Source organism: Gymnoscopelus braueri (assembly GCF_963280865.1).
Source record: "Gymnoscopelus braueri genome assembly, chromosome: 6".
Classification (NCBI taxonomy): domain Eukaryota; kingdom Metazoa; phylum Chordata; class Actinopteri; order Myctophiformes; family Myctophidae; genus Gymnoscopelus; species Gymnoscopelus braueri.
The window spans coordinates 53,872,383-53,884,882 of record NC_137607.1 but is presented as its reverse complement, the minus strand read 5'-3'; the positions used below and the strand labels follow the sequence as shown (position 1 = coordinate 53,884,882).

Sequence of the window (12,500 nt, the reverse complement as noted above, 5' to 3'; positions counted from 1 at the left end):
CATCGCCACAGAGCGCCATGGTTGTCTCTGTTCGATACTGTACGGTGCCGGACGTGGCATAATAGGAGCTGACGCCCGCCGCTGGGGTGTTACACACCGCATGGAGGCCCTTTTTCTTTTAAAGTTTTACAACAGCTGACTCCCCTCTTTATCAGCAACCCAGGGAGCCTAAACTCCCCGTTGAATCTCTTAGTCTAGACACTTTTCATCTAAAAGTTACAGGGGCTGGAGGAACTAAATAGTTAAGGAACTAAACCGTTCTGCAACTAAGTTCCCAAGCTCATTCTTGCTCCTTCCTCAGGCCAAAACACCTCCACCATTGTCCTGTCTGCCGAGACCCAGCTAGTTGAAGCAATCGTTTTGTTGGGTCGCAAGACAAATTTCAGTGCAAACTGACAATAAAGTATTATCGTATCGTATCGTATTATCGTATCGTATTTGTTCTGTATTCACTGTCGTGCGAATGTGATATTTGCATCGATATAGGAGCTGACAATTACTCTGAATATGCCAGAAAAGAGGGATGCTTTTTACTTAGAGATATGGAGATCAACAGTGATTTCAGGCAGAAATCCACCACCACAAAGAATAATGCATAATAAGGCCCTAATTTTCCACCCATAGCGATCGGTTCGGACCAAAACAATCACTGAATCACTCCAAATATAAAGATCTGACAAATGTAACACTTTGCTGTCTTATGTTCTTTGTGTAGTCTTCTGTTTATACATAGAAACATTGCGTGTGAATTCTAATTAATGTTAAGTGTTGTTGCCTCCACCCTGATTTGTTATTACTATACTACCTTGGAAGCAAGGAACTTTTTTTCAGGCAGGAACAGTTCCCCAGGTACCGAAGTTGGATGAACTACTGTAGTTCCTGCTGCTGAAAAGACAGTAGAGTTCTTCTGATAGAGCTAGGATACAATCTGACTGATGGAGACTGTTACTCTTATTCAGCAATCAATATCATAAAAAAAACTTATATGGATGGTTGTTCAGAGACTGCCAGGCAAACCTCAGAAGCAAAGCTTTGTTTTCAATTAATGTTCCCATTTGGTAAAAGCAAAGTAAAAGTGAAGCAGACAAGAAAGCCCTTAAAAAAGTAAAGCACAGGAGAAAACACTTTAAAAAAATTCTCTCCAGGCTTGCTTGCCTCACATTACAAGTACGTTTAAATGGCAATTTCAAATGGCAAACTGTCACCACAGACAACTTTTAATTAAATGTGGCTGCACTGCTCTTATGAACACTGTTGCTCACTTTCACCCAAGGTACTGAAACAGTCCATATGAGATGAATATTAATTTTTACAACCAGTCATTTGTATATTCACCTGACACGTGCCGTGATGCCCTTCAATGACCACAACCCTAACCTGACAGTCCTTCAAAGAGGAAAAGAGTGTTCAATAAACACAGACATTCTCCACACAGAAAAACTATTTTTTTTATTTTCTCTGTACAAATCTTGAAATGGGTGTTGATATAGTATATCTGATGTAACAGTGAGAAATTTTAGAAGGCAGCGAGTGTGTACTGCTAGCAGTGATATAAAGTAACTAAGTACATTTACTCAGTAAGTACAATTTTGAGGTGTTTTTTTACTTTACTGGGGTATTTCCAGTTTTCAGTACTTTTACTTCTACTCCACTAAATCTCAGAGGCAAATATTGTACTTTTACTCCACTACAATTATTTGAAAACTTTACTAGTTACTTTGTAGATTTTGACATACATAACCACTTCAACCCTATGTACATTTTGGCCATTTGAAAATAGCCGATCTACAAGCTCACAATGTGAGCTTGTAGATCTGCTATTTTCAATGTATACATTTGAAAACTTGTGAAATGGGACATTCTGCATAATGAGTACTTTTACTTCTGGTACTTTAAGTACATTTTTGATGCCAATTATTTTGTACCTTTACTCAAGTACATTTGGAAATTCTGCACTTTTACTTGTAACAGAGCATTTTTATATTGCAGTATTGATACTTTTACTTAAGCAAAAAAAAAATTGTAGTACTTTTTCCACCACTGACTGCTAGTCAAAACTGGTTTGGATCAGCTGGAGGATATGATCAGCCGGTGATGTTCCTGGAGTCTGGAGATGACAGAGAACCAGGTCGTTCTACGACGGTTTGGCTCATTATTGATTCAATCCGTATCGGGCGACATCAACCCCAAACACCATAACTCTGCGTCTGCTCTGGCCTCCCAGGGATGTGATCAGCATGAAGAACAGAACAGTGCCTGGCCAGTGCAGTCCCTCTGCTGTACAACATGAAGAACAGTGCCTGCCTGGCCAGTGCAGTCGCTCTGCTGTACAACAGTGGCTCTCAACCTTTTTTGGAGCCCCTGATAGGAGGCCTGTCACAATTTTTACATAACGCCTAATCTGACTGACTTATTTTTGCATAATCGTCATAATCGTCTTCATATTCAAATATTAAAAATAGCAGAAATAGCTGATCTACAAGCTTACAACGCGTCACTTCGTGACACGTTGTAAGCTTGTAGATCTGCTATTTCTGCTATTTTACATGTATGAAATTATTAAATATGTCAATAATGTCTTTGTATATTTAAGTTATTTGTCATATCTGCCCTGTGCAATTTTTGATTACAGAGCCTAAAAGGCAAACGGAAATTAAATTTGTATTCATACGTTCCAATGCTCAATGGCCAAACACACAATTATATCGTTAATCGCAATTATTTGAGTGACAATTAATCGTCAACTTTTTTTTTTTTTTTAATTAATGTTTAACAATACATTAATGATCTTAAAGCCAGTATGTGGACTGGTGTCACGCACGAAACATTTCCGATCTACAAGCTCACCTTTGACCTTGAGCTTGATTATCCGTTATTTTTGGTGCGTGACATCCCGTGCAATTAAGTACATCAAGCCTGGAATAGTCACTATTTGATTTCAAGCTTTTTTCCCAACATTTGTTTAAGCTTTTTGTGGCTAAGCATTTTTTTATGGACTTTATGGACTTTAACATTTTTTTTTCAATATTTGTATATTTAAACATTTTAAAACACCTGTAATTATGTCACTGGTTGAGAAACAGCGCTGTAGAACATTTCAAAGCTGAATATCTCATAGGGGTGATCACATGCTGGTGCCTGTCCTGTGTCCAGTCTATTGTATGGGAGTAATTGTGGTAGATGTACTCCATGCAGCAGACTGTAGCCGTGTTTAGTTACTTTTGCCCCAAAGCAGACATAAATAAAAACACGGAGGGGGTGTATACGGCGGTTCATCTCCAGTCCAAAAACCCTGAGACATGTTGGAATGATACCACTAATGGACCCCAAAGAATGTCAGATATTCAGCAAGCCGCGTGCTGGTGTGCGGAGGAACAACTCCCGCTGTGAGCGAGCATTTTTCCCTTTTCTTTTGTTTTTGTGGGAGTCTTCTTCATTGTTTTGGTTTCAGCCTTTATGTCTCAATGGTGGAGTTCCTACAACCAGAGGGATATATGGCACGATGCCACCAAGGCTCTTTAGCTCGGAATTGTGAGAGCTTGCATCACATAACCGCTGTTCCTCAATGAGCACGTTGAGCTTATTTTACGCCGTAAAACCTGACAAAGTGGTAATATTCTGCTATCATTTTGCACATTTGCTTGAATTTACTAGTCGGGAAAAACTAAACGGAGATTGAGGAGTTTCGAAGAACAGTCGGAACATTTGGAAGGATGTGTAAATAATTTCAATCAAGGCACTGACACCCTATTCTCTCTCTCTCTCTCTCTGTCTGTTTCCCATCCCTCCCCTCTCCATTATGTCTGTTTTACAGGTTAGCTTTATATGTGTACGAGTATTTGCTGCACGTCGGCGCACAGAAATCAGCACAGACCTTCCTGTCAGAGGTAAGAAGTGCTTCTCATATTGACTTCCTGTAGTCAGCGGATGAATGGTATTCCTACTCTATTGTACGGCCAAACATGGAATTCACATTACGAGCCGCCCTGGGGTCAAGGAACTGTTGGGTAATCTTACCATTGTCTTACCATCAGGTCATTTATTATCCGAACACAAGTATAGCAATATCATCATCAAATCAATGAGCCGGTACCAGGTTGTCATAACAGCGGCAAATAGTTTTATCTCAAACATTTGAAATACACTTAACCACATGGTCGAAAATTTCAAAAGTAGCACATCTACAAGCTCTGTGAGCTTATTGATCTGCCATTTTCTAAATATTTTTTTATTTCTTTTTGTTAAAGTGGTTATTGTTAACCATAAAATGTGACTTTCACGCCAGGCCTGTTGGACTATTTAGTCTGACATTATCCCCTGAACTGTGAGTTCAAGTCTCTAATGTGCTGCATCCTCTTCCTTAATGGGCGTCCTTCCTGATAATGGCCCCCGTGTCCATGGCTTCTCCTCCACAACACCTCGCTGCCCTGTCGCCTTTATTCAGCTCCACTTAACCCATTAAAGCCGGGAACGCATCTGTGTCATTTTAAGATGACACAGAGTGCTGCGCTACGAGCTTGTAGAATTGCTATTTTTAGAAAAATCTTGGAAATGGACCCTTCGCTAAACCTCACCCCAAAAGCGATTGTCCAATGACAGCTTAGCAACCGTTGTTAAACTGGCATAGGTCTGGCAAGCTTTCGTCACCTGCCATAACTGTCAGTTATTTCGCCCGCACAGGCGCACACACACAATCATTTGCAACATAATAGCAAGAAAAGGAATACCACGATAACGCAATGGTGACTATGAACCACCTACCCAAACCCGTTGGAGGCTGCTTTTCCCAAGCTGAAATCTGCACACCAGACCGGGACCGGGTGTGTTGAACACATACACAGCTTAACGTCAGGAAAGTTACACGACACGACTCACTCGCCCAGGTGGTGTCAATAATAGGCTACTAATCACCGCAATCGTAACAACATTCAGAATCACAGCGCTGCCTGTTTTGGATTCCGCACGTTAAAGTATATTAATTCATTTGTTCGTCTATTTATTAACTCCTGCTGCAGTCTTACCCTGTGGTACATGAAAACTCCTGTTACAGTCATGGATAAACTTTAACCTGGTGTTTGCACTTTCTCTATTTACGGTCCGTACATCTATATAAACGTTCAGATTTCAAATATAAAGTGCTTACCCCATGACCACGGATGCTAAAATTATGCACGGGCCTCTCAAAAGTACCCGTATATTCTGTATTGTTCAATAAAAAGCATTTTAATCCGATCAGTGGCCATTTTCTCATAATGTATCAGAGTGCAATACACCTACAAACCGATAGGGTCGCTCAGTTGAAAGTGCGTGGAAAAGATGGCCACCGATCAGATTAAAATGCTTTTTATTGAACAATACGGATGATACGGGTACTTCTGAGAGCCCGTACATAAATGTAACATCCGTGGCCATGGGATAAGCACTTTATATTTGAAATATGAACGTTTATGTAGATGTACGGGCCATAAATGGAGAAAGTGCAAACACCAGGTTGAAGTTCATCCATGACGGTCGTGACAGTCGACCGTCGTGTATCCATGGCTATTACTCCCTCTAACATTTCCCATGTTTTTAGTTTATTGAAATAATGTCATGCACATTTGTCCAGTGCATAGCCTACTGCAGGCCTTGTTGACTAGATTTAGAAGAGATTTTGAAGCTCTTGCTCCTGAAATGATCGATTATTTTTAAGGGGAAAAGCCATCATTTAACATGCAAGTCAATGGGTGAGAAGCGAAGTTTGCCAGGCGCTGCCAGGCCTGGGTGTGACTAACTTCGCACCACCAGTCACAGAGTGGAGTGGGTGGGGCTTAGCGAAGGGTCCATTGGTGCAAATCTTTGAATATATATTGTTTATAGCAAAAATAAATGACTAAAATCTTTGCTTCTGGGGGGGGGGGGGTTGAGGACCACAGACATAGAAACACACAAAGAAGATTTGCACAAATTGACACGATTTTTCATGTACAAGCTCTACAAGCTCATAGCACGGCACTCAGTGCCGTGCTATGAGCTTGTATATCTGCTATTTTTGGAATAGCCAAATAAATCTAAACATGACACAGATGCTTTCCCGGTCTCAATGGGTTAATACACTCACAGACACACTGAGAGGGCTTCTATTGGCAAAGGCCCAGTGCATATCATTCAACTTTAATATTGACAACATTGATCTGCTATTTGGGCATACAGTAGTAGAGCACCACAGAAGCGGTGTGTCTCGGATGGAGGATCGGAGATGGGCCGCGCCGTGGGCAAGAAAAGTTACCATGTGGCACACGGCACGGATGACGTGCGGAAACGAGCGGTTGCTAGGTAGTGGCTGAGTGAAAATAATTATTCAGCTGTACATGCACTAGTGGGATCCCGTGCTGGAGCACAAAAGCTACACCAGTGTAACACAATACCGATGATCCTGGTTGTGTGTGGCTTTGTGGCAGTATAATGCCTCAGATTAATGGGGTTTGTAATAACACATAAGGACTTTAATTAAGTTACAACAAATGTGAGCCTGAAGTGCTAACAGTGTACTTCACGTGAAAGAGGGTTTTACACGCTCTTGGCAGCATGACAAGAAACAAATAAAAGTCTTATTTAGATAAGGATTTATATCTGTCTATATATTCATACCATGGCCACAGTGTATAGGCAATTCTAATTGGCTGGAGACCATATTTTCATCACCATTCTAAATGAATATGCATAATAAAAACGGTACTGTATTTACGGTTATTTAAAGGGCAAGACCACTTTGGTAGAGTTTTAGGTTGTGTATTTACCTTGCCATGATGTAACTCCAAAGGTGGACAAGAAAATTGATTAGAAATTGATCATTCAAAATATGCTCCTCGTTGACTTACATTGTATGTTGAAACAGCTCTCAAAGTCACTCTTTTAGCACGTAAACGAACGCAAACAAAGCTGATTCTAACAATATAGAACATCACCCAACCCAGTACTGTACTTCCTGCTGATTTTACTATTTGCAGATCCGGATCTGTGGATCCAGTCCGGGGTTTCTTCTTTATAAAAATCGCAAAATCAACAGGAAGTTAACGTTTTTATAAAAAAAAAAAAACTGTACTGGGTTTTGTGATGTTCTATATTGTCTGAATCAACTTTGTTTGCGTTCGTTTATGTGCTATAACAGGGACTTTGAGAGCTGTTTTACCGTACAATGTAAGTCAATGGGAAGCATATTTTGAATGATGAATTTCTAATCAATGGAGCAATTATTTCATGTCCACCTTTTGGAGTTACATCATGGCAAGGTAAATACACAACCCAAACCTCTACCAAAGTGGTCTTGCCCTTTAAGCTAAAACTATCTACAAGCTATCCTAACAAGGGGTTCTCCCACTTGCTGGATTAGTATGGTGATGTTTATTCCCAGGTTGAAAGACGTATTTAAAGAGTCTACTGCCCCAACATGAATAAACAGCACTACAGCACTAACTTATATTGTATATTGGTATTGTACATGTTTATTGATCTATTGGCAATCAACATGTGGCATTATCTTTTACAATACTTGTATCTGGGAGGAACTGTTCATTCATTTTAATGTTTTTGATCACCACACCTGTAGGAAACGGTAACACCTCTTTCAGTTGTAAGTTGTCAAAGACAGATAGGCTGGCAGGCAGGCAGGCTAGCAGGGCCGGAGGCTGTCTCCACTGCCAACAAGCTGGAAAAGAGCTAAAATATGAAGAGATGGGGGAACAGCACTGGGAGATTAAGTAGCAGGACTGAAGAGAGTCTTGCTGATTGCAGAACCCTTCTGGGTGAATCTCCTCCCAGAGATTGAGTGTTATTGGTGAGCTGCTGGAAAGGGGTTAAGTTCTGGGTCACAGACAACTGGAGACATGCACGCACTCTGACACACACACACACACACACACACACACACACACACACACACACACACACATGCACACACACACACACACACACACACACACACACACACACACACACACACACACACACACACACACACACACACACACACACACACACACACACACACACACACACACACACACACACACACACACACACACGAGCGTGCGCACACACTCACATACAATGAGGCACACACAAGCATTGGTGAGCAAAGAAACACACTAAACATTCCATATCCACGAGGCATGCATGCATGAGCCTACTGAGTCAATCTGATGTGAGTTGTTGGTATTGTACACATGATCGTCTTGAAAAGTTTGCAGCTTGCTTCAGTCCTTTTCTTTTTACATACATATAGACATATAGACATAGACATTTAAAAAATAGCAACATTTGTAAATCTAGAAGCGGCACGGCGCTTTGTGAACTTGTAGATCGCTATTTTTGCATACCTGTATTTTGTGTGACATTGCAGTATGAAGAAGTAGTAGATTAAATTACGAAAAAACTTGAAATCTAAGTTGAAATATGGAAAATACAAGGTTTCTGCCTGACAGCGACGATATATTAATGTCGTCATGGTCCGTGGTCAGACTAAGTTACAGTTGGGTAAGAGTTTGATTTGACTCACAGTCAAGATCATGAATAAAGACTTAACGATGAGAGCAACTCCACGTTTTGCCTCCACCTTCCGCGGCCTCCGTTCTTAGTTCCAGCCTTCAAGGTCTTGAGAGATTCCTCTGTGCGATCAGAAGCAAAGTGTCGCAATCAATCATGATTCGTTCTACACATCAACATCACTCAGCATTCAATTACCCTCTTAATATTCACCTGTCAATCTCACATTCAGGCTGAGGTCAGATCATCTTCTTCCTGGGTTTTCTCCTCAACACTTTGGCTCTCTCCTGTGTTGTAATCTTCCCTTGTCCAGTGGTGGAAGAAGTACTCCGTTTTTTTGACTTTCGTAAAAGTAGCAATACCAAAGTGTAAAATGCTTTTGTCCTGCATACAAAATCTTACTTACTACAAATCTATTGCTGTCAAAATAATATACTTGCGGTAAAAGTATGCAGAATGCCCATTTCAGAATCTTAATCGATCGTGTTTTTGTTTGTTTTTATTAGTTTATTTATTGTAATTGATAACCTAAATATCCAAAGTAACTAGTGACTAAAGGGCCGTCCAACTATAATTATAACTGCAAATATAACAAATATATAGCATTCACCACTGTCATTGTTATAATTGTGGTGTGGACTCTGCCATCCACTTGAGTTCCATTTTCTTTTTACTATATATATATATATATATATATATATATATATATATATATATATATATATATATATAGTTATAGTGCTGCTTGGTGTCGACAGCCCTTAAAGCTGTCAAATAAATACAATTACCTATAAATACAATATTTGCCTCTGGGATTAGTGGAGTAAAAAAGATTAGATACTGAAGTTAAGTTCCTTAGCACAGTGTTTGAGTAAATGCATTTAGTTTCTTTCCACCATTGCTCGTGTCCCTTTCTCCATCCTGTTCTTTGTTCCACCTTCCTCACTATTTAGTGCAACCTCGTGTCTCAGCGTTGAATTAACACTGAGGATTTTACAGTGTAGTGTACTGTACAGTTACTTGGACAGATAAGGGTGTTCTATTCCCACAGGTGTGCCGAGGGAACCCACACCTGCTCAGTAGGCTCTCACCTGGACTCTGCCGCCTCAATTAGCCTCTGTACCTCCCTAAGAGTGCACATGGAATGCATGCACCCTCGCTCACTCATTCTCTCTCTCTCTCTCTCTCTCTCTCTCTCTCTCTCTCTCTCTCTCTCTCTCTCTCTCTCGCTCTCTCTCTCTCTCTCACACACACTCACATACACAATCGTGCACACATACTCATACAGTATACACAAGCGCAGTATTCCTCCTGTCCCCGAGAGGACTTCACTATCCAATGCAAGACCTGTAAAGTGCTGTTTAAGAGCTCTATTGAATATAGACTCTATTGAATATAGACTTCCAGTCTACGTCTTTATTCATAGAGGGGGGGCGGAAATTTGATTTTGAGATTTGAAATTGATTCCGCATCTTGTCTTAGTGGTCTCAGGCTTGTGTGTGTGTGTGTGTGTGTGTGTGTGTGTGTGTGTGTGTGTGTGTGTGTGTGTGTGTGTGTGTGTGTGTGCGTGTGCGTGTGCGACTTTGCGCGCTTATATTATTATAATCACATTGTTATGACGTGAGGCGATTAGTAAAATACCCTGTCTTCTGTGTCTATTTTCGTGAAATGTTGACATTCATTGTGAAACAATGATGTCAAACGTGTCGTTTCACGTCACTGGGCGTACAGAATGTTGAATGTTCAGGTTGAAATTCCCTTTAGCTCTGAGGATCTTACTGTGCGTGCGTGTGTGCGTGCGTGTGCGTGCGCGTGTGTGTGTAAAGCAGAGTACCTGCTATCTTTGGCTGGATCTTATCTCAGGGTCCAGATACAGGCTGGAACTCGGTGGCTCTATAAGGCCGCTGGAGAGGACTGCTGCTTGGAGACGACTTAGTGTCTGATCCACACTTAACTGCACTGACTGACTCTGCCTGTGTCCATTACTGTCTGTCTGTCTGTCTGTCTGTCTGTCTGTCTGTCTGTCTGTCTGTCTGTCTGTCTGTCTGTCTGCCTACAGTATGTTTGGAGTGAAGTTTGACTAAACAAACATTACAGTACATAATACCATGTCACACTGCAATGCCTAATATGTTTTTGTTGTTTCCCTCCCTTCTGCTTTTGTCTTCATCTCTCTGTTCATGTATCCTTCTTTCTTTCCTTTCTCTCCCTTGCCACCTCTCTCTCTCTGTCTGTCTCTGTCTGTCTGTCTCTCTCTCTCTCTCTCTCTCTCTCTCTCTCTCTCTCTCTCTCTCTCTCTCTCTCACTCTCTCTCTCTCTCTCACTCTCTCACTCTCTCTCTCACTCTCTCACTCTCTCTCTCTCTCTCTCTCTCTCTCTCTCTCTCTCTCTCTCTCTCTCTCTCTCTCTCTCTCTCTCTCTCTCTCTGCCCCCTCTCTTGTCTCTCCTACAGATCCGATGGGAGAAGAACATTACACTAGGGGAACCTCCAGGATTCCTACACTCATGGTGGTGGTATGTGTTCATTTATTACCTATTAACACATTCCATGCCAGAGTTTAATATCATAATGTACTCACCCACTGCCAGCGATTTATTGCTTTTTTTTTGTTTTTTTCACATCGCCACAGACCTCGCTAAATCCCTTATGATCGTGTGTTCAACTGTTTGTAGACACACAGGGTAGTTGTGTGAGTGGCCCAGAGAAGAAATGTTCAATCGGCGACATTCCATTTTGCAGTAGTCGCAGTTTCTAAAACCCGTTTCAAACAGCGTTTAGCGCGGAGAAAAACAACACCGAGATAATGGCGATTTAGCGGAAGCTTTAGAGCGGCGGCATCTTCGATTGACGTCATTTCCGTATCCGGGTGTGCTATAATGAAATGTGTCACTGCGAGAGAGTGCTACAATGTAATGTGTCACTTCGAGAAAAGAAAAAAAAATACCACTTCACGTAGGCTACGCGATTGGCACGCTGCGGCTTTATTTAGGTTCGCGTAGATCTATGCGATTTGGCATGCAATGTGTTAATACCCATTACTTGAAAGTTGTTTTTTAAAATGATAAATTATTATAGATAGGAGAGTGTAGAGCCCCACTAAAGCCTGATTTATGCTTTGTTGTTCAACATATCCGATCTACAAGCTCACAACATGTTGTGGATGTGATGCGTTGTGAGCTTGTAGATCTGCTGTTTTCAGCGTGCAACACCATCATATGACAGAACATAAATTGGGCATTACAGTCCTTGTTATGGCGTGGCACTGTAGGGCCACGCCGCCTAGAAGAGGGTCTGTATGTTTTATACTTTTGAAAAAAAAAAAATCTATAACAAATTTTGAAATGGAAGTTAATGGAGGCTGGTTTCGGCTGAAACTTCGCCCAAAGGGTAATGACTGACGTCATAGACTGGCCACATGAAGTCTGAGGTCCACATGTAGGCCATGCCGCTATAAAGTGGTACATGCTCCTTCCCACGTCCGAACCTTTCTACGGAAAGGGAGGTGATATACCTACAAATTGACGTCATTCCGAACTTCTGATGGCGGACTCACAACTTGTTCTCGGAAATCGTGCACCTCCAGATACCCTGGGACTCCGAACGATAGTTCGAAAAGCCTTTCCGAACAGGAAGATTTTCCAAGGTCGGAAGGAGCACGTATTGGCCTTTAGACCCCATCAGGGCAGGTTTACTTAATTTAGACAGAACAGTGAAGACAGACAGGAAACACCAGGGCAGAAAGACAACATGCAACACAAGACTCCAGTAGGAATACAAACGGGGACGTTGCCATTTTGTGGCCGAAGCATATTATCCGGTCAGCTACCAATACTCCCCATTGCATACAGTGCTTAAAGACACGCTCAGACTCTCTCTAAGTCTGTCTGTCTCTCTCTCTCTGTCTGGCCCTCCCTCTCACGCACACACGTTTTTAAATGGCTCACGTGCGTGCTGCCGAAGTACTCTTGATGACCTA

The 12,500-nt window shown here is 41.5% G+C and overlaps 1 protein-coding gene across 1 annotated transcript in view; it reads left to right on the top strand.

Annotated features, from left to right (window-relative positions):
• The window catches only part of LOC308087006 (single-stranded DNA-binding protein 3-like), a gene marked incomplete at its 3' end in the record, with an annotated part of 38,546 nt that overhangs the window by 12,658 nt on the left and 13,388 nt on the right, over nucleotides 1-12,500 (top strand). The window contains exons 2-3 of the mRNA XM_080430646.1: nucleotides 3,815-3,887; nucleotides 10,976-11,037. Coding sequence (XP_080286772.1) covers nucleotides 3,815-3,887; nucleotides 10,976-11,037 — 135 coding nt within the window. The remainder of the gene's footprint in view (nucleotides 1-3,814; nucleotides 3,888-10,975; nucleotides 11,038-12,500) is intronic.